Source organism: Ranitomeya imitator, chromosome 3 (assembly GCF_032444005.1).
Source record: "Ranitomeya imitator isolate aRanImi1 chromosome 3, aRanImi1.pri, whole genome shotgun sequence".
NCBI classification, from domain to species: domain Eukaryota; kingdom Metazoa; phylum Chordata; class Amphibia; order Anura; family Dendrobatidae; genus Ranitomeya; species Ranitomeya imitator.
In genome coordinates, this window is record NC_091284.1 from 100470854 (window position 1) to 100490925 (window position 20072).

At 41.2% G+C, this 20072-nt stretch overlaps 1 protein-coding gene across 1 annotated transcript in view; it reads right to left on the minus strand.

Annotated features, from left to right (window-relative positions):
* The window catches only part of NEK8 (NIMA related kinase 8), a 109028-nt gene that overhangs the window by 54546 nt on the left and 34410 nt on the right, over positions 1-20072 (minus strand). The window contains exons 5-9 of the mRNA XM_069761217.1: positions 14774-14979; positions 9202-9281; positions 7109-7296; positions 4615-4762; positions 4174-4250 (exon numbers count right to left, since the gene is read on the minus strand). Of these exons, the coding sequence (XP_069617318.1) occupies positions 4174-4250; positions 4615-4762; positions 7109-7296; positions 9202-9281; positions 14774-14979 (699 nt within the window). The remainder of the gene's footprint in view (positions 1-4173; positions 4251-4614; positions 4763-7108; positions 7297-9201; positions 9282-14773; positions 14980-20072) is intronic.

A 20072-nucleotide genomic window follows, 5' to 3' on the forward strand; every position in this document is an offset into this window, starting at 1 on the left:
TACAGTCACAGCAAAAAGGTTTAGGACTGACACAAATTTTATTTTCACAAACTTTGCCGCTTCAGTGTTTTTGGTATTTTTCTGTTATTTCTATTATAAGCATTTAATACGTTTTTAAATTTTTATCGACAAATACATCAAGTTTATTTAAAGATATACAGTTTTGTCTCTTATTTTCCAAGACGTTTGCAACTCACCTGCCTAGCTTGCTGGATATCATATTCTGTGCCAAATCTTGACTTCCTGACTGATGACCACCCATTTTTGTGTAATCAGTACTTGGAGCTTACAACAATTTATGTGTTAGTTTGTCCATCTTTTTGAGGATTGGCCACAGGGTCTCACCGGAATGGAGATCTGAGGAATTTCTTAGCCATGGACTCAAAATGTTAATGTTTTGCTCACTGAGCCACTTAGAAATCACTTTTGCCTTGAGTGGTGCTCCACCTTGCTGGTAAAAGCCTTGTTAAATTACCAAATTCCTTCTGGATCATTGGAAGAAGTTGCTCTTGGAGGATGTTTAGACACAATATTTATTTATGACAGTGGTCTTATGTACAGTTGAAACCAGAAGTTTACATACACTATATAAAAATACACATCTGCATGTTTTTCTCAATATCTGACATTAACTCAGAATAAACCTTTCCCGTTTTAGGTCAATTAGGAATACCATAATTATTAAAATTTGCCAAATGCCAGAATAAAGAGAGAGAGAATGTTTTACAAACATTTGTTTGTACAAACAATTATAAGCAAGTACAAACAAGATGGGAATGTCCAGCCATCGTACAGCTCAGGGAGGATGCGGGTTCTGTGTCCCAGAGATGGACGTGCTTTGGTCCGACGTGTGCATATCAACCCATGGATAAAAGCAAAAGACCTTGTGAAGATGATGGCGGAAGATGATAAGATTATGTCAATATCCACAGTGAAACAAGTACTGTATCAAAACATGGGCTGAAAGGCCACTCTGCCAGGAAGAAGCCATTACTCACAAAGAAACATAAAAATGCACAATTTTAGCAAAGTACTGCAGTGCGCAGGCACCGGGCCTCTCTGACCTTTCCCCTCAACAGGGCAGACAAAGTACGTCTGTGCCGGAGCCGCGGCCTGAAGACAAGAAGGGGACGTCATCGTAAGAAGATGGGAGGCCCCGGACCGGACTGCGACACCCATCGGACCAAAACAGAACCGGGACCGCCCCTGAGTGAGTATAATCTAAAGGCCCCGTCACACTTAGCGACGCTAAAGTGATCCCGACAACGATACGACCTGTCAGGGATCGTTGCTGCGTCGCTATGTGGTCGCTGGTGAGATGTCAAACAGTGAGATCTTCCCAACGACGCAGCAGCGATGCGGTGACCTGTAGCGACCTGTACAACGATGTCGTTGGTCGTTGTGACCCTGTCACATGGCAGCTATTATGACGATTCAGACCTCGATGAGGGACGTCCTGTGTGACGTTGTAGTCACACAGGCGTGCATTTGCGTTGCCTTTTCCGCGCCCATTCAGTTCCGATTGGTGGTCGCTACTGCGTTCTGATTGGTGGCGGCCTTGCCTTATGAGGCGACACAATAGCCCTTCGGTGGGAACGCATTTGAGACCCCAAACGATACCTACTGTGCACAAAAGGTGTCAGAAGAACCGTTGAAGAATAGATAAATCGAAGAGGAGTCGTAGGCCGGAGAACTCTACAACGATCTGCAAACCACCACGCGGTCAGGAACAAAGGATGGAAGCGCTACTATGTCGCCTTCTGTTGAAGGCATGACCGCCAATCAGAACGCAGTAGCGACCACCAATCGGAGCGGAGGGGTGCGGAAAAGGCAATGCAAATGCACGCCTATGTGTCGGTGTCTGAGTCGTCAACGAGGTCGTTGGTAAGGTGTGAAACACAGTGATGTTTGCTACCCAGCGGGACCTCAACGATCAAAAAAAGGTCCAGGCCATTCCGACATGACCAGCGATCTCACAGCAGGGGCCTGGTCGCTGCTACGTGTCAAACATAGAATAGCGAGATCGCTACTGAGGTCGCTGTTACGTCACAAAACTTGTGACTCAGCAGCGATCTCGCTAGCGACCTCGCTTAGTGTGAAGGTACCTTAACTTCTTTTTCTTATCTTTCAGGATACATCGGGGGCTTATCTACGGCATTACAGAATGCTGTAGATAAGACCCTGATGCCGGTGGGCTTAGCTCACCTTCGATTTTGGGGGTGACATGTTCCCTTTAAGCTAATTTTCACAGCAAGGAACGAATTTGCAATTGATCTGATCACTCTTCATAACAATCTAAAGTTAAGGCCACCAAGATGAACTGAAAAAGAAAACTTTGTAAACATGAAAATGTCAAAGCTTTTGGCCACTACTGTGCTTATAAATCAATGACAAAGCAAATGTTCTTGTTTCTTATGTGTTTAATCTAATGAAATTATTCAATAGAGTCTATATAAATAAAACTCACTGAACAAAATCACAAAAGTTCTAGTAATTCCTTCAGTTTCATAGCTTGTGATTAGACATGAGAGAATCAATTTGCGGTACTCAGGTCCAGATTCTAGGTCAGTGGTACCTGGTGGCTGGATGGAAGGCCCACAAATCTCTTGCCTTCCGGCATCCCAGCACGGCTTTTCATTAGCCTTCTATTGCACAGATGAAGTTGCGACAGCCCTGACAAATGAAATGCCACGCCGGAAAGTGAGAGGTTCGCAGGCCTCCCCTCTAGCCGCCAATTACCAATTACCTGGATGGGAATCTCGTGAATCGATCTGCTCATCTCTTCTTGCGACCCTATGAGATTAGGGATTTGTTATTAACATGCAGTAGCCAACATGTGTACAACCATTTACAATCTGCAGTTTCAATTATAAATGTTGAAGTTTTTTTATTATTTATCTTATGAACTGCAGCCAGAAAATCCATTGGCAAGCTTAGTAATATATTGCCTGTAAATGTAGCAATATGTAACTGTGCCGTTATCATTCGCCTAAACAAGCTGTCATTGTGAATGAGCTCCAAGAGAAGCATTTTTTATTAATTAGTTGTTTCTAGTTTGCAAATGTTCCTGTCCTTGTTTTGCAATCTGTAGCATATGCCGTTATTTAAGCAATATGGTGCTTGCCAAGCAAGTAGGCAGAAATACGGCATTTAGACTTTGTACCTCAACGAGAGAATAGGGCTCAGTCGGATGTATATGGGATAATGCTAGAGTTGGTGAGAATCGATTTGTAGGACCCATACCATGGGCCACACCCGTCACTCTGTCCCAGATGAAGGGGAGCCCTGGGAATTGCATCTTACCTGATGGCATCTGGGTCTCTTCTTTTGATTAGCTGGTTTGGCTTGACATCATTGTTGCAGCATGTGACACATGTGACATCACGCCAGGCCAGCTAACCAAAAGAAGAGCTACCTTCACCTAAGAGGTGGTTATCAGTGCTCCCACCCAGTGGCTACAGATTACCGACATGGCCGATGGTCCAGGTCCTGCAAATCGATTTTCATCAACTCTAGTTTTTACCTCGGTAATAAGGTACCATGTGAGGGAACGTCATAGAAGTAAATGGAGTTGCTGTTACTTAGGTCACTAAAATCCACTTATCCAGCTTTCATTCTCTTAACCAAGCAGTCCTGCTTATACTCCCCGGCTTCTCTATAAGGGTGGTCCAGCTTTCTTTATTCAGCACTGAAAAACTGATCGAGAAAGGGTGCAGTATGATTCAGCACACAGAGACAGGGCAGCAGTACTATCTGTGCCAAGAAAAGTGTGACGGTGACAGCACCTGTTATTGAACTTCACTGAACATATATGTAGTAAATTGTGGTTATGGTTGCTTATGTGCAACTGCCTGGGAGAAAAAGATGCTGGACAAACATAAAACTGCAAAATAAAAGGGAGCTTGGGGAAAAGATAGCTGGCAGGGGACTTGTGGGCAAATTTATTAAAACTGATGCCAAGGTAAAGTGGAGTAGTTGACCACTGGGTTGCCACTTGGCTTTGGTTCCTTCAGCTTTACTTTGCACCAGTATTGATAAAATTCCCTCCTTGTGTTCTCTGTAGCACAAATCACTGTCTTTTGTTTTAAAGTGGATGCTGGAAAGAGATCACCATTAAGTGACCTTTCATGTCTTTAGCTAAATCAACAGTATAATAAAGTTAATAAACCTTACCTGAGTGACATCGTTAAAATTGGCATGTCCTAAGCAACCATTGCTCCCGCTGCCAAATGTCATGATGATACCCCTGTCTGGAAAAAAAGATGAAAGCCTGAATGAAAACAATCATTTACATTTTATTTTCTCATTTCTATTCTGAAAAATGAATGACAAACTCAGAATTTGGCCGAATTCAGATATTCACACTCAGACCATGATATACGGTCCTCGATTTCCGTACTGAATGGGAGTCTCCTGACCCAAACTCAACATTCTCATAGGCATATATTATTCTGAAGAGTTCGGGTCAGAAGACTTGCGGTCAGTCCTGAAGTCATGGTCCAGATTTGTGTTATATGGACATCTGAATTCTGCCTAATATCTATGAAGACTATTAGAAATGATGCATCTTGGAGGAAGCAAAAGCGACATATCACATATATTTTTCTATCACACCTGTCAAACAGGCAGTAAACAGGTCGCCACAGGACACATGCTTTATGGTGACTCCAGACTGGCCCTCCAGGAAGCGTGAAATGAACTGAGGCTGTGCATGCTCCGTAGAGCCGGGGAGGGAAGGCGCTCCAGCACCTATTGGAGGGGCCTAAAAGGATCATGAAGAAAGATCGGTTGATGAATGAAATGTAAGTTCTAAAGACATAAAGGACATATGATGGTATAGAGGCTAAAACCAATTAGCAGGATTATTTAGTCTTCTGCACAGTCAATTGTTTGTGGATAGGCTGGATTATAAAGGTATTAAAATAACTGCTCTGTAATTGCTGCTGGAGGGGTCTCAAGGTCTATGTTTCTATGATGAATCTCACAACATTCATATGACGGCAATAGTTATATAATGTACATTATTACAACAATCTGCTAAGTGCAGCACTCGTTATCACTTCTGTGCGGCCTCAGTCACTGTGTAATCTCCTATTAGTAATATGAAACATAGATAAAAGAAGAGATCACCCTGGAATTAATTTGTAGACAGTCCAGTACAGCTAATTGGGTCGATTCCTACTTTTTCTATAATTCTTCATTATATCGATTCAGTAAGTTTGCAAATTATCTTGACAGAGCACAATTCATATGAAAATGTTTGCACAGAGCCGATAATCTCATATTAGTTCCCATCTCATTTTTAGCTATGTCGAAGTATACATTGTGTAAAAAGATTACCATGCTCCTGGCACAGTGGTCACATCGGTAGTCTGTGACCCCCAGATCAAAGTCCTGCGAACCTCTTACTACTTACCGGCATCCCGGGTGCTTCTTCTGAATAGTATGCCCTGTAATGTCATTATGTACTGGTGTGACGCATGCATGGCCTACTAATCAGATGAGACGCCAGAGATGGCAGCCGGGAATAAGAGGTTTGCAGGCCTCTGGTCTGGTGACCACAGACCACTGATGTACCAAGATCGAGATCCTGTAAATTACTTTTCTCAAGTTTATTTGGGATTATTTCCAGCCCATATGCGCCACACACCCAGCATATGACTAACTATAGTCCTTTTGGAATAGGTTTGGTGCATATGTAACATACCGTATATACTCAAGTATAAGCCGAGATTTTCAGCCCATTTTTTTAGGCTGAAAGTGTCCCTCTCGGCTTATACTCGAGTCATTGTCGGCGGGGGAGAGCCGGAAGACAGAGCGGCGTGCAGAGGTGGAAAGGGGAAGGTGAATATCGCAAGTGCCAGGGACCTGAGCGAAGAGAGGTGAGTATGTGATTTTTTTATTTTAATCTCAGCATATGGGGCATAATCTATGGAGCATCTTATGGGGCATAATCTATGAAGCATCTTATGGGGCATAATCTATGGAGCATCTTACGGGGCATAATCTATTGGGCATCTAATGGGGCATAATCTATGGAGCATCTTATGGGGCCATAATCATCCTTTATACAGCATTGTATGGGGCAAATGTTTCTATGGAGCATCTTATGGGGCCATTATTAACCTTTGTGCAGCATTATATGGGGCATATTTTAATATGGAGCATCTTATGGGGCCCATCATGAACTGTATGGAGCATTATATGGGGCTCCTGATTCAATATGGATATTCAAAAACATTTAACCTACTGATGTCTCAATCAATTTTACTTTTATTGGTATCTATTTTTATTTTTGAAATTTACCAGTAGCTGCTGCATTTTCCACCCTAGGCTTATACTCGAGTCATTAAGTTTTCCCTGTTTTTTGTGGCAAAATTAGGGGTTTCGGCTTATACTCGAGTAAATACGGTAATTGTTTTTCTAATGTATGGGAAAGCATGGTCTACTACACTTTACTATGCAGAGGGGCACAGGCTTTGCTTTTAGAAAGGAAGTCACTAGTTGATGTGCGCGGTAGACTACATCCGAGACTGTTTGGTTGTAAACTTTAGGGAACGCTCCTGAGGTATACCTCCAATGTATGCCCCAACACAGCCACCAAAAGGGTGCCAAATCGCAGTGTTAAAGCACCCTTACCAGAAATGATGGCTCTCTCGCATACCTCCTATACCTCCATGAAACCACAATTAAACTACAAACAGAGCCTTACTACCTTTCATCTGCCCTCTATATATCCATGCAACCAAATATGAACCATGAGCAGAGCCTTACTCTCTCCTACCTGCCCCTATACCTCCAAATATGAACCATGAGCAGATTCGTTCTCTGTCCTATACCTCCAAATATGAACCATGAGCAGATTCGTTCTCCCTCCCATCTGCCCCTATACCTCCAAATATGAACCAGAACCTTTCTCACTGCTATCTGCTCCTAGACCTCCAAATATGAACCATGAGCAGAGTCTTTCTCTCTCCTATATGCCCATCTGAATTACATCCCTTCTTTTACCGTTCTCCATAACTATGTATGCTCCACATGCTTTGTTATTACTACATGAAGGACATGTCTCTTGCATGTACCGTGGGTCAGAGTTCATGATGCTCACCTCCCACATGATAATCCTTCCCGATTTGGTGACTCCGGCTTTCTGTGTTCTGCCCGCTGACACCTGGACCACCTCTGTATTCAGCATTGGCAGGCGGAGGGGAGTGGTGATCCCACTACCCCAAGTGTAGACAGAGGATAGAGGGGGAGGAATACCTGGCTTTGCAGGAGAATACCCCACACGGCCACCTGATCAGAAGAAATCAACACACACATGACATTTGACTTCCGAATATCCTGTTCCAGCACAAGTCCTGGCAAAACCCGGTAATAATGGGAAATAATGGAATGTGCTGCCTTTGGCTCAATAATAGGCACCTGTCATGTTTTTTTCTTTCATGTTAAATTAATGAGCGGCCAATCTATATCAACGTTTCATTAGTCCACAAAGACAAGATATAGGATGTTTGCAGTAGCTTCCAGGAAATATTACATAAATTCAGAATCAGAAGAACACCACAAAGAAACAAGCAGCGGCTGGTACAAGACTGAATTATGGGCACCCAGATGGTCGTATTCTACTGCTGAGACCGCATATAACATGTATAAATCACCACCTGTAGTGCAGAGAACCATCCTCCACCTCAGAGAAATTGCATGTAGACGTCATGTACAATATTAATTTTTACAATAATTATTATTTCTCAGCAAATTTACAACTTGTCATTCTGGCAAAACTTCATATGCAAATACCTTTAGTGTGACCTTCTGGAAGTAGCAATCCTAAAAGTCAATATCAATCCTTTAACAAGCCTTGCCATATGAACTAGGACAAACGTCAACCCAATAATCTGAATTTGCACATGTTTCAGGATGTTGCCCCTCCTCCGTGCAAAGTATGAGATCTGATTTGGCTGTTTGAGAGACCTCTGACTGAGGCATGTGTCTGAAAATTGACATTGTGGTTTGGATTTTAACCTAAGTCATGTGATAAGGCTCATTAAAGGGTCAATATTGACTTTTAGTTGCTACTTCAAAGCGGTGGCATTAGAGTTCAAGTTCTTTTTCAATTTGAAAAGGCAATTTACATATTTAATTTCCTAGAGGAGCCTTGAACGACCTTTAAACCTTCTTATCCTAGCATGCCACTCTACACAAGGAGAAACGTTACCCTTTAGACCACAGTCAGAGGCCTCTCACCTAGCCAAATCAGTTCTCATACTTTGCACTGATGAGAGAAACACCCCAAAACACGTGTCTGAAAGTTATGATTCTGGTTTTGCTTTTATCCTAAGTCATATGGCAAGGCCCGTTAAAGAGTTGATATTGACTTTTACGATTGCTTCTTCAAGAGTTCAAGTCCTCTTTCTCTCTGAAGAAAAAAAATGCATACTTAATTTCCAAGAGTAGCACTGCATGGCCTATAGGTCTTGTTAAAAACACTTTAGAAATGACCCTCCTACTATATACAAAAAACTTTAATTAATCAATATTGTTTGAAAAGGGGGGCTTGTAAGCAGAGGTAGGTAAATAGGATAGGGATGTTGACCCTAATAAAGGTCCGATGGTTTCCCTACCTTGCTGCAATTCCTTAGTTTTTGGGGTTTTGTTTTTACGATATACTTTGTATGCTAAAAATGATATGCCAATATAATTCTCCAAAGTCAATACGATTACAGCAATGCCAAACTTGTATGTATATTTTTTTTACTACATGGTGAAAACAAATTTTGGGGAAAAAAAAAATTCTATGATGGTAGTGTAACTCAGTAAGTATCTGCTGGGAAAGATGCAGGTTCAGCTCCTGAGTCTGCATCAATGATAGGGACCAGACATAAAATGTATATAGTAGAACATGTGTCAGGAAGAAGTTAAACTAGTCATATGCTGGTTCATGTGATTGGTAGATGACAAATAGTAGTCTTTCTTAGGATCTACACCACATAATGCCAACATAGAAATACTATCTCCTTTATTACCTTATGGGAAGAATCCTCAACGCTCAATCTGTTCTGTCTACCAAGAATCTGTAGAACAGTAGAGCTGTCCGCATGACATTTTACACCAGATAAAAAATCCATCTACACATCATTATTATGAAGTAACACTTGTAACAAATGAAATAGAATAGAGATCAAGCTTGGAAATCCTCACCACGGGATCTGGCGCTGGGGATCCGGCCAGCTGGCCGTCCACGAGTTACCGCAGGCATTGATGCCAGAGGCTTCTCCACTCTACAGAGAAAAAAGGTTCATTCATTCAGATTAAAGACGTTATAAAGAGAAACCTCTTCAGACTCCGTAATGAATAGTTATTCAGCTCTACAGAAATTGAACGTCCGGGCTTTAGTTTGGTAGCACCGGCCACTGAGGAAGGTCCACACTCCTCACCTACGTATAAATAAAATGTGAACATTGACACACAATGCCAGCACAATTCCATTACCAAAAAGGGAGCAAGACGTGTGTCGCTCTGCAACAAGATTAATGGGATATTCCTATATGGGTAAGTGATGGCATATGGCTAGGAGAATCCAACCTCTAGGACCCCCACACCCCAACAACTGTGAGAATAAAGAGGCTGTACAAGACAAACCAAAGCTATGCAGGTCTATGTGAGCCGGCTGCGGTTCTTGTACAAAGAGTTATCCAGGGCAAGAAAAAAAAATATGAAGAGGAGTCGCCAAGCTATTGCAGCCCCTTCATCCTCAGGTTTGGTGGGGTCCTAGAGGTCAGACCCTAAGTGATCATTACATTACGGCATATCCTAGTGCTACGCAATGACTTACTAAGATGAAAGCAACTCTTCTATAAACCCAACTGGGTGCAGGGAAGGGACCTTCTGACGCTCAGTGAGCACCAGCAACGTATCCCATTAATTAGAATAAGACCTGTACATACACCAGATTGGGGAGGTGTGCATGACTGCACAGCCCGTCAAGTATAGAATTCATTTCATAATCATTATTGATGGCTGACATCTAAAACGGTCACTGTCAGTAGGTTCATGAGTTATCTTTTTTGTTCATTTGATAGTAGTTCCTATTGGGGGGGTACCTGTCTCCCCAGTTGAATGGAGTGACTGCGCCCATGTACTGGGCTATCTCCTGCAGACCCATAGAGAATGATTAAGCAGCGCACGATCATGCGCACAGCTCCTCCATTCAGAGGACAGGCGTTCCACTTTTCGGTGATCATGGAGGTGTCAGGGGTTGGAACAAACTGATCTGCTTAAATTATGTGATTTTCTGATTTTTTCCTTTAAAACATCTATTATGCAGAGTGGGTACTACAGTTAGAATGACAATCTCTTCACGGTGCTGCAGACTATAATATCACTATATAGAAGAAAAAGGACCATAATGGGCACATTTTGTAACCTCACAATCCGTGAATGTGGGATGATGGTGGGTGACATATTTGTGGAGTAAAAGCAATATAGTTGTGACTGTGTTAGGTAGGTGGTACAGGTGGGGTAAGAAGCACTGTCATGAATTCGGCTGGCACAGTTTACAGAACATAATGTCAGCTATTAGATTGCAGAGTCACGTAATGAATGCAGCGTGAATAAGTAAAAGTCATTTCACATGAATCATAGAAAAGTAAGGTTATGTAACCAGGTGCAGGATTTCTTACCGGCAATTATCATCACAGCACGTCCTAATAGCCGTGACATATAAAGACGGGAAACACCAGCTACACATCCCACTCCCCACACCAATACACACTAAACTGTGGGAGGATGCAATCAGTCATAGCCAGATGACAACTAGTGTTACTTCTATGGACGCAGAACTATTGAATGTATTCCATCAAAAGAAAAACATTGAACACGGTTATTCTCCGATGAGGTCCTGCAGCAGTCACGACTGCAGGCTTTTGCCTCTGACCACATTTTAATGGAGTGCGTAAAGAGATCGCATAAGAAAAACCATGCCCTGCTATGCTGGGGGCAGACGGCCATAGATTCTCTCATCCAAGAGAATCAGATGCTTATGCAAATGACACTGTGGTCAGAGTGTGATCAGAGTGGTCAGAGCATGGTCAGAGCGTGGTCAGAGCGTGGTCAGAGCGCGTTCAAAGCGCGGTTAGATTCTCTCAGGTGAAGAGAAGATGGAGGAAAAAAGTGTCCATCTTCTGCATTCACTGCGCAAATCGAACTGCACTCAGATTTCATCTAAGAGTGGTCCGATTTTTCCTACAGGCTCATTGACTTGCATGGCCGAATGCGATCTGAATAATCTGAATATCAGATGAAACTCTGGCATGCAGTGATTTTTTTTTCCTCCGATATGTGCACAGCCCCATACACTAACATTCGTTTGATATTTTGTAGAATCACACTTGGATAGATAATATGATCATCTGTATGAGCCTATAGTCAGAGCAGAAAAGTACGTGTCAGATTTTGTCAGAACCAGCCAACAATAATTTATATGGAGCATTTCTTTAGAGCCCTTTATGATAAATGCCAGGATTAAGAATGACAGGACATTAACAGGATTAAAAAGAAGGGAGGAGGTGTTGCATTGTATGCTAGGAAAATGCATATCTCTACAGAGATCCAAGCTTCAGAGACTGGTAGCTCTGTAGAAACTGTTTGGGTAAGAATTCAAGGAGAGAAGAACAGAAAGGACATTATTGTAGGTGTTTATTATAGGCCACTTTGACAGAGTGAAGATATGGCTGAACTCTTTTTACATCAGATGTCTCAAAAAAGTACAACATAGTTATGATGGGAGATTTTTACTATTCAGATATTTGTTTGGAATCTCTCTCAGGCAAAAGTAATGGGTCCAGAAAATTGTTATCTTCTCTTGCTGACAACTTTATCTTTCAAAAGGTAGAAGAGGTAACAAGGGGATCTGCAATCTTGGACCTAATTCTTACCAACAGGGAGGATATGGTTGAGGAAGTAAAGGTAGCTGGGAATTTAGGAGGCAGCGATCATGCCATCTTCAAATTTTGGATTACAAGAGGGGAAAGACCAGCGAGGACTCAGGCATTAAGGTTTGACTTCAAAAAGGCAGATTTTAATGGACTCAGAAAGAGGGTAAGAAAGGTCCAATAGCTGAATCTTCTAAATGACAGAAATGTTCAAGAAAGATGGAGATTTTGCTAAATGAAATTCTCACCGCACAATTGGTAACAATCCCGAAAAGAAGGAAGAATTGGAAGAATTTAAAAATATCAGGGTGAACGCAGAACGTAATCACTTGCTAAAAAGGAAAAAAAAGGAAAAAAGAAATGTATATCAAATGGAAATATGGGGGATATCTAAAGAAGAATATAATGCTGTTTGCAGGACATGCAGGGCAAGAGTTAGAAGAGCTAGAGCCAGTAATGAAGTAAGGCTTGCAAGGGAGACCAAAAGCAGCTAAAAGGATTTGGGGTGTATGTCAAAAGCAAAAGAAAAGTCAAAGATGCTATAGGATTTTTACAGGATGAAAAGGGTGATGAGGTCAAAAATGATGCTGAGAAGGAAGAACTTTTAAATTCCTATTTTGAATCTGTGTTCTCTAAGAAAGCAAATGTAACGTCAACTGATCTTCATGGTACCATCGAAGGAATAAAAGAATCCACTCTATCCATAAACAGAGAGATGATGAGGGTGAAGAGCTAACAGGATGGTAAGCGAACTGCAAAGTAAGTCCTATGAGGAACGGTTTGAAGATATGGGAATGTTTAGCTTGCAAAAAATGAAGGATAAGAGGAGACTTAAAAGCTGTTTACAAATATCTGAAGAGATGTCACAGTGTAGAGGGAATATCATTATTCTCATTTGCACAGAGAAACACGAGAAGCAATGGAGTGAAACTGAACGGGAGAAGATACAGATTAGATATTAGAAAAAACTTTTTGACAGTGAGGGTGATCAATGAGTGGAACAGGCTGCCACGAGAGATGGCGAGTTCTCCTTCAATGGAAGTCTTCAAACAAAGGCTGGGCAGACATCTGTACGAGATGGTTTATTGAATCCTGCATTGAGCAGGGGGTTGGTGGAAAAGATGACCCAGGAGGTCCCTTCCAACTCTAACTTTCCTTGATTCTATCGCATAGGGGACATACCGTCATATCCCCAACCTTTGCTTCTAGGCACAAAAACAACCACTGCCAGATGAAACTGGCAACGAATCACTCCCCTTTTTTAAGTGGAAATGGCCAAAAACGATCTAAAGTCCAGGTCATAAATAGATAAACGCACTGCAGAGAAAAAAAGTTCCACTTACAATTACATGTTCAGAATACCAGTTTACAGTAGGATGCAGACAGGATATATGGTGCAGTAGGATGGTATATGGTGGAGGCAGCACAAGGACCACTAATAAGCTGTTGCCAGTGTGGTGCACTACACGTAACAGTGTGACTGATATCCCTATACAAGCTTTATCTGTGTGCATATATAATACTGAACATTCATCCTCACCCCCATGGATGACAGGAGTGAATGTTCATCAGTATTCTGTACCTGTGTGACCTTTATGTCTACATCTTGCGGTACACTGGTATTTCAACCATGCCTTTGATAAGGATGGCATTTTTCTGTTATTTGTTGTGGATTTGCTACTTTTTTTCAGTGAATTATCTTAATTTTCATAAGTAGTTCAGGCGCAACTTTCAACTTTATCTGTGTCCTCTGGAGATGGATGAAAGTGAATGCTGCGGCAGTGTTTGCATGCCACCGGCTTTGTTAGTAATTCCCATTACTTTGGGGAGCACTTTAAGGAGCAGCTGGCACAGTGTTGGCACTGTTACTATAGGGAGCCCTCTGTGACAACAACTTAGCAGAATACGGGTACTTCTGTTACTAACATTTCTGAAGTAACACTAGACATTTGGCATCACTATTGATGGGGTAAATATATATATATAAATCACACCAATATGTTTTCACTAAGGAATATGGGGGCACAGTATTAGGATTACACGGAGAATCCAGCCATTTTTTTGGGATGCAAAAACTATTATAAATGCAGATTAAACAGGACATTTATAGTACTAGAAAAAATATATTTGAGCATTTACTACGCGTTTCGGACTATACATACAGTAGTCCTAACTCATGGATGATTTAGTGTTAGGGTTAACAGCAGGATGAAAGTACAAGGACACCAGTTTGAGGAGTTTGTGTTAAAAAGTTGGGAGGATTTTGGACAAAATAAGAAACTTAAGATGTCAGGGCAACAAACTTTGCAGAGACGAATCGTGGCTGTAGAAAGAGACATGGTGGTCTGGGCCTAATGGAGAAGATAAAGAAAGAGAACGACTCTAATTACAGAAATTACTAACTGATTTGCTAAATGTAAATGGTGTGTATTTAGCCTTAGTCTGATCAGTGATGTATTCGCCAGTATCTTCTGTACAAAGTCATATCCAAAGACATGTATGAGGCAGATTTATCAAAACTGTCTAAAAGAAAGTCTGTTTTGTTGCTTGTGGCAACCAATCACCTCACAGCTCTCATTTTACCAGACCTGATTAATAAATGAAAGCTGAGCTGTGATTGGTTACTATGGGCAAGAAAGACAGATGTTCTTTTAGACAGTTTTGATAAATGAGGCCTTCACAAGACCCGTCGCCATTACTCCACATCATTCTGTGAGAATTCGGTACTTCCGATTTACAACTGTAGACGTTCACCTCAATTTTAGCCTACAGAAATGTTTCTACACCTTAGCTGTAGTATTACAAGAAATGCCAATCCACTTGCATTTTACGGTACTAACCTCATTTTGACGCTGCCAATGTCACTGTACAGGTTGAGAAGCGCGGGTATACAGATCCGGTGAGCCATGATCTCATTCAGCTGCGGTCGCTTGGAAGGGTCCAAGTTGAGCATGCTAAGTATGAGCTGTCGAAGTTCTGGACTATATCGGTCGGATATTGGGGCGAATGTCCCACTCATGATCTTCAGCACTAAAGCAGGTAAATTCTGTACGATGCATTAGAATATATATTAGGGAATATTTACAAAGAAAACAGCCGAGGTGAATCCAGAAACTAGTTCAGCCCCAATGCATCACATAGTTACTTAAAAGGGATTGTCCACAACTTTGATATGTCAATATCAAATTAGTGAGGATCCAACACCGGCACCTTCCATCAATCAGCTCCTATTAAAAAATAGGAACAGATCTTCAGGACACGGTGGTAGCGGCCACTATAGAGTGTTGACAATCCGGTGGTGTCCCGCTCTGTTCACACTTGGCATCAGGCTGTTTCTATTTGGTGGAGGTGACGGGTGTCGGACGCTCACCAATCTGATAACCTTCCTCATTTAGTCCAATCTTTATCTGACATTTCCATTACTTTGTAGTACATTGTGGCATAACCAGTCACTAAATAGCCATCGGCAACATAATAGGTAAGTCAACGGTATAAAAGGAAGCGAAGGATATCAATTATTATTCTTTCAGCTTCTTTGTAAGACTACTAGTGGCCTACACCACTATACCAGCTGTTTAGTAACAGGAGATAAATCCAAAGGGTAATACTGTGGATCACCATGCTGTAACAGAGATCCCGCATCACCAATCATTACCATACAATTCCCATTTTACACAGTGTTTATGGAAATATGAAGCGATCCCAAGTAAAGATAAAAATTAACTTGTAGTCAATAATGTATAAAACCAATTAAAAAGCTAAATTACTGTCAAAGGACACCAAACACATGGATACACCAATAATGCACTGAAGTTAATAATACAAGGGATATTCTACATTAACAATCATAATGCAGACACAATAATACTGCTATGCCTATATGATGTAATTTATGAGGCCCCACAGTTCTATGCTATAAATGCAATAATACAAAATACTATATGATCAATGTATATGCACCCTTATACATGTAAATGAAAAACTGGTACTTGAAATGTAATGGCAGGGATACCGCTAAATAAAATGCTTATCAAGGTCCACCAAAGTGACATTCAGCCATGTGATATAGTAAAGCGGTAGATATAATATCCTCATATCCAAGTGCAGGGCTAATACAGATTATAGTATCATCGTTTCCCACAGCCAAACCGCCAATAGTCCCATCAATTCATTATAAATGTAAACATTACCTGTACCGGAGGTGCTCTGTGTATGTTCGGCGTCCACTCACCCCGACGTACGTTTCGCCGCCAGCTTCTTCCGGGGGGGGGGGGGGGGGGGTGTCAGGGTGAGAGGCAGCCGGATATTTATATAACGTGCTACCAATCAGCGCTTAGTAAGACAAACTTCTAACAGGACCACCTACCTATAATTTATAATACATTTGTCTTGCTATAAGGCAGAGGAACATTTGTGTCCTATCATACAGCAATGATCAGGTGCCAATGCCAATTGACATTTTAGCTGGTTACCAAAACATATTCAAGATACAGCTATATAATCAATATGGGTTTAACACGTAGACTTTCAGCTTAAGGGTATGCTCACAGTAGCGTAGATTTTCTCATGTCAGAAAATGAGGCTAATTATGCTAACGACACTTGGCTCAAAACTCTATTAGAGATTGATCCGAGGGTCATCTGAGTGTGATCTGATTCTAGCAGCATGCTGTGATTACTTTCTCTTGCCAAATAAGCATTAGAAAATAATCACAAATATGCACTGCCCCATAGTATAACATTGGGCTAAGTGGTATCTGATAAAACTTCGGATATCACTAGGCCATGTTATACGCCAGAGTGAGCATACCCTTAATTCGAGGGTATTCACATCCTAGCTGGATTAAGGGTTTATGAATTACAGATCTTTAATATGTAGCTGCCTCTTTTTAAAGGGATCAAAATAAAAGACAATTATCTCAAAACCTCTTTAACGTGATGCATGGGTTATTCCCTCGTGAATACACCATTAATTAACTATGTAAAAGGTCTGGGGCCAATTCCAGGTATAGCATTTGCATTTGGAAGCTGTTGCTGTGAACCTACAACATGCGATCAAAGAAGCTCTCTATGGAAGAAAAACGGACCATCATTAGGCTGAAAAAAAAAAAAAACAATCCATCAGAATGATAGCAGAAATGGAGTGGCCAAATCAACAGTTTGGTACATTCTGCAAAATAAAAAAACCCGCAATGGTGAGCTTGGGAACTCAAAAAGGCCTGGACATCTACAAAGACAGTGGTGGATGATCACAGAATTCTTTCCAGGGTGAAGAAAAACCCTTTCCTAACATCCACCAAAGTGAATAACACGCTACAGAAAATAGGTGTTTCAGTTTCTAAGTCTACCATAAAGAGAAGACTTCATAAGAGCAAATACAGAGGGTTCACCGCACGGTGCACACCATTAATCAGCCTTAAAAATAGATTAGACTTTGCCAAAAAACATCTTTAAAATATCTAAAGAAGCCAGCCCAGTTCCGGATAAGCATTCTTTGGATGGATGAAACTAAGAACAACCGGTACCAGAATGATGGGAAGAAGAAAGTATGGAGAAAGATTAGAACGGCTCATGATCTAAAGTGGCATTGGGTTACTAGTCTTTATTGATGATGTGACTGGAGGCAGAAGCAGACGGATGAATTCTGAAGTGTACAGGGAAGATATTTTCTGTTCAGATTCAACCAAATGCAACAATGTTGATTGGATGGCGCTTCACCGTACAGATGGACAATGACCCAGAACATACTGTGAAAGCATCCCAGGAAGGTATCTGGAGATTAGGTAATAGAGACACTTCTCAACATTAAAATTGCAACACCAAGAAGGAAAAGTCATGAAGTTTTGGAAATCACAGGATGGACTGACATCCATCTTGTGTTAATGATATGCAAAAGATGAAAAAAATGGAATCAAAATTTTCTAAATATCTTGATTTATTCAGCATCGAGTATGAGTGACACATGTAGAAATACATGCACTACACACCTTGGCTGCTATCATTGAGGTTATGAATGGTTGTCAGAGAAATGTTCTGCCATGGTGAATGCACTTGGGCAGCAAATCATTAAGATCTGTTGCTGGCAGCTTTCTTTGCAATTGCTGAGCATTAACGTCCCAGATGTACATGATGTGAGACAAGTCTGGAGACATTACATCCATTGTAGGATGTTTAGGCTACGTAGGCTGCTCACAGTAGCACGAGCAACATGTGGACTGGCTTTGTCATGTGGAAAAACAATTCCTGGGACTCGGAGAAATGGCCATATCACTAGTTCCTCAATTTATCCGTCATGGATTGCAAGTGAAACTGAACGTCTCATAATTTAATCTAAGGTGTCAAAAAGGTCTACACAAACCATCAGTAGGCGCTTGCATGACACTGGGCTATGAACTAGAGACTATCTAAAGGTACTCCTTTGATCTCACTCCATCGCTCTCAAAAACTATCATGGTACAAAGCAAGATGGCAATGGAGGTATCTCCTGCTTTTAAGGGAGTCATGCTTTTATCTTGGATGCAATGAGAACCGGAGACTGGTCTGGTGACCAAATGGACAATGCCATGAAGAGGCCTAAACAAGAGAATGTTATATTTGTCTTACTCCCAGGATCATTGCATAAGATTGCAAAATGTGCCGTAGCCGGACCCTTTAGTCTTCATTCAACGTACACTAACAGCTCAGCAGTACATTGTTTTGGATTCAGTAGTACGACCATTTCTCCAAAGTGTCCCAGTAGTCAGAAATAACGTCAGACCACATGTTGCTCGTGCCACTGAGCAGCCTATGTGGCCTATATGTGTTCCCATGGCCTACAGAGTCCCTAGACTTGTCTCCCATTGAGAACATCTGGGAAATTATTGGTAAACAATTACAAAGGAAGGTGCCGGCAGTGGATCTTGATGATTTGTGTGCCTAACTGCACTGAGCGTGGCAGAACATTCCTCAAATAGATAGTAAACTGATTGATAGCAGCCGAGGCGCGTGTGTGTATTTGAACATTTTGTTTTCATAGTTTCATCATTTGCATATCATTAATATGTCTAGCTATTCTGAGATTTCCATAATTCAGTACTTTTCCTTCTTGGTGATGCAATTTCAATGTTGAGGAGCGTATATAGATGAGACAGATTACGATGGCCAGCTCCTATGTTAACAATAGGATTTTAAACTAAATTCTGTAGGTAAATGAAAGCTAGTAAAGGAATTAGCACAGGGGAGAAGAGGAGGAGTAGTGAGGGGAGATGTGAATAGATCGGGCAGCAGAGTTAAAGACAGATTGGAGGGGTGCAAGAGCATTAGATGGATTGCCAACTAAGGGGATTTTGCAGTAGTCAAAACATGAGATGAGGCCATGGGAACTGGGAGAAAGGGTGCAATTGGGAATTGTTTTGAGTTAGAGGAGGCAAGGATTGGTAAAGGTTTTGACATGTGGTTTGAAAGACAAAGCAGAGTCAAAGGTTACATTCAGGCAGTGAACTTGTGAGTCGGGAAAGCATGACGTCATTTATTGTGATAGATGGATTAGGTAGAGGGTTTGAGTAACATGCTGGAAAGAAAATGAATTTTGTATTGTCCACATTGAGCTTTAGAAAGCACAATGAGAAGAAGGCAGATGTGCAGTGAAGTAAATTTTGATGAATGACCTGACAATAATCCTACAAAATCCTTGCGCAAGTGTGCCTAGAAGTCTTGATGCCGTTTTGAAGGCAAAGGGCAGTCACACTAAATAATGTTATTTAGATTGGTGTTTTGTTCATTCACTTTGCATGCTGTTAATTCATAAAAATAAACTATTAACACTTATATTTTTGAAAGCGTTCTTACTTTGCAGTATTTTTTCCCATAACTACCCAAAAACTTCTCCACAGTACTGTATGTATGTATATATAGATTCCCGGAACCGCATGCCCAACTTAAACTCTCCTCTCATCAAACGCACCAACTATAATCCGACCTCCTTCATCCCCACTCTTTTAAAATTGTACTACTCAAAATCACAATTGACCTGCTAACTGCCAAAGCTGCTAGACAATATTTATACAGTCATGGCCAAAAGTGTTGGTACCCTTGAAATTATTCCAAAAAAGTATTTCCAGAAAATTATTACAATTACTTATGTTTTATTATATACATATTT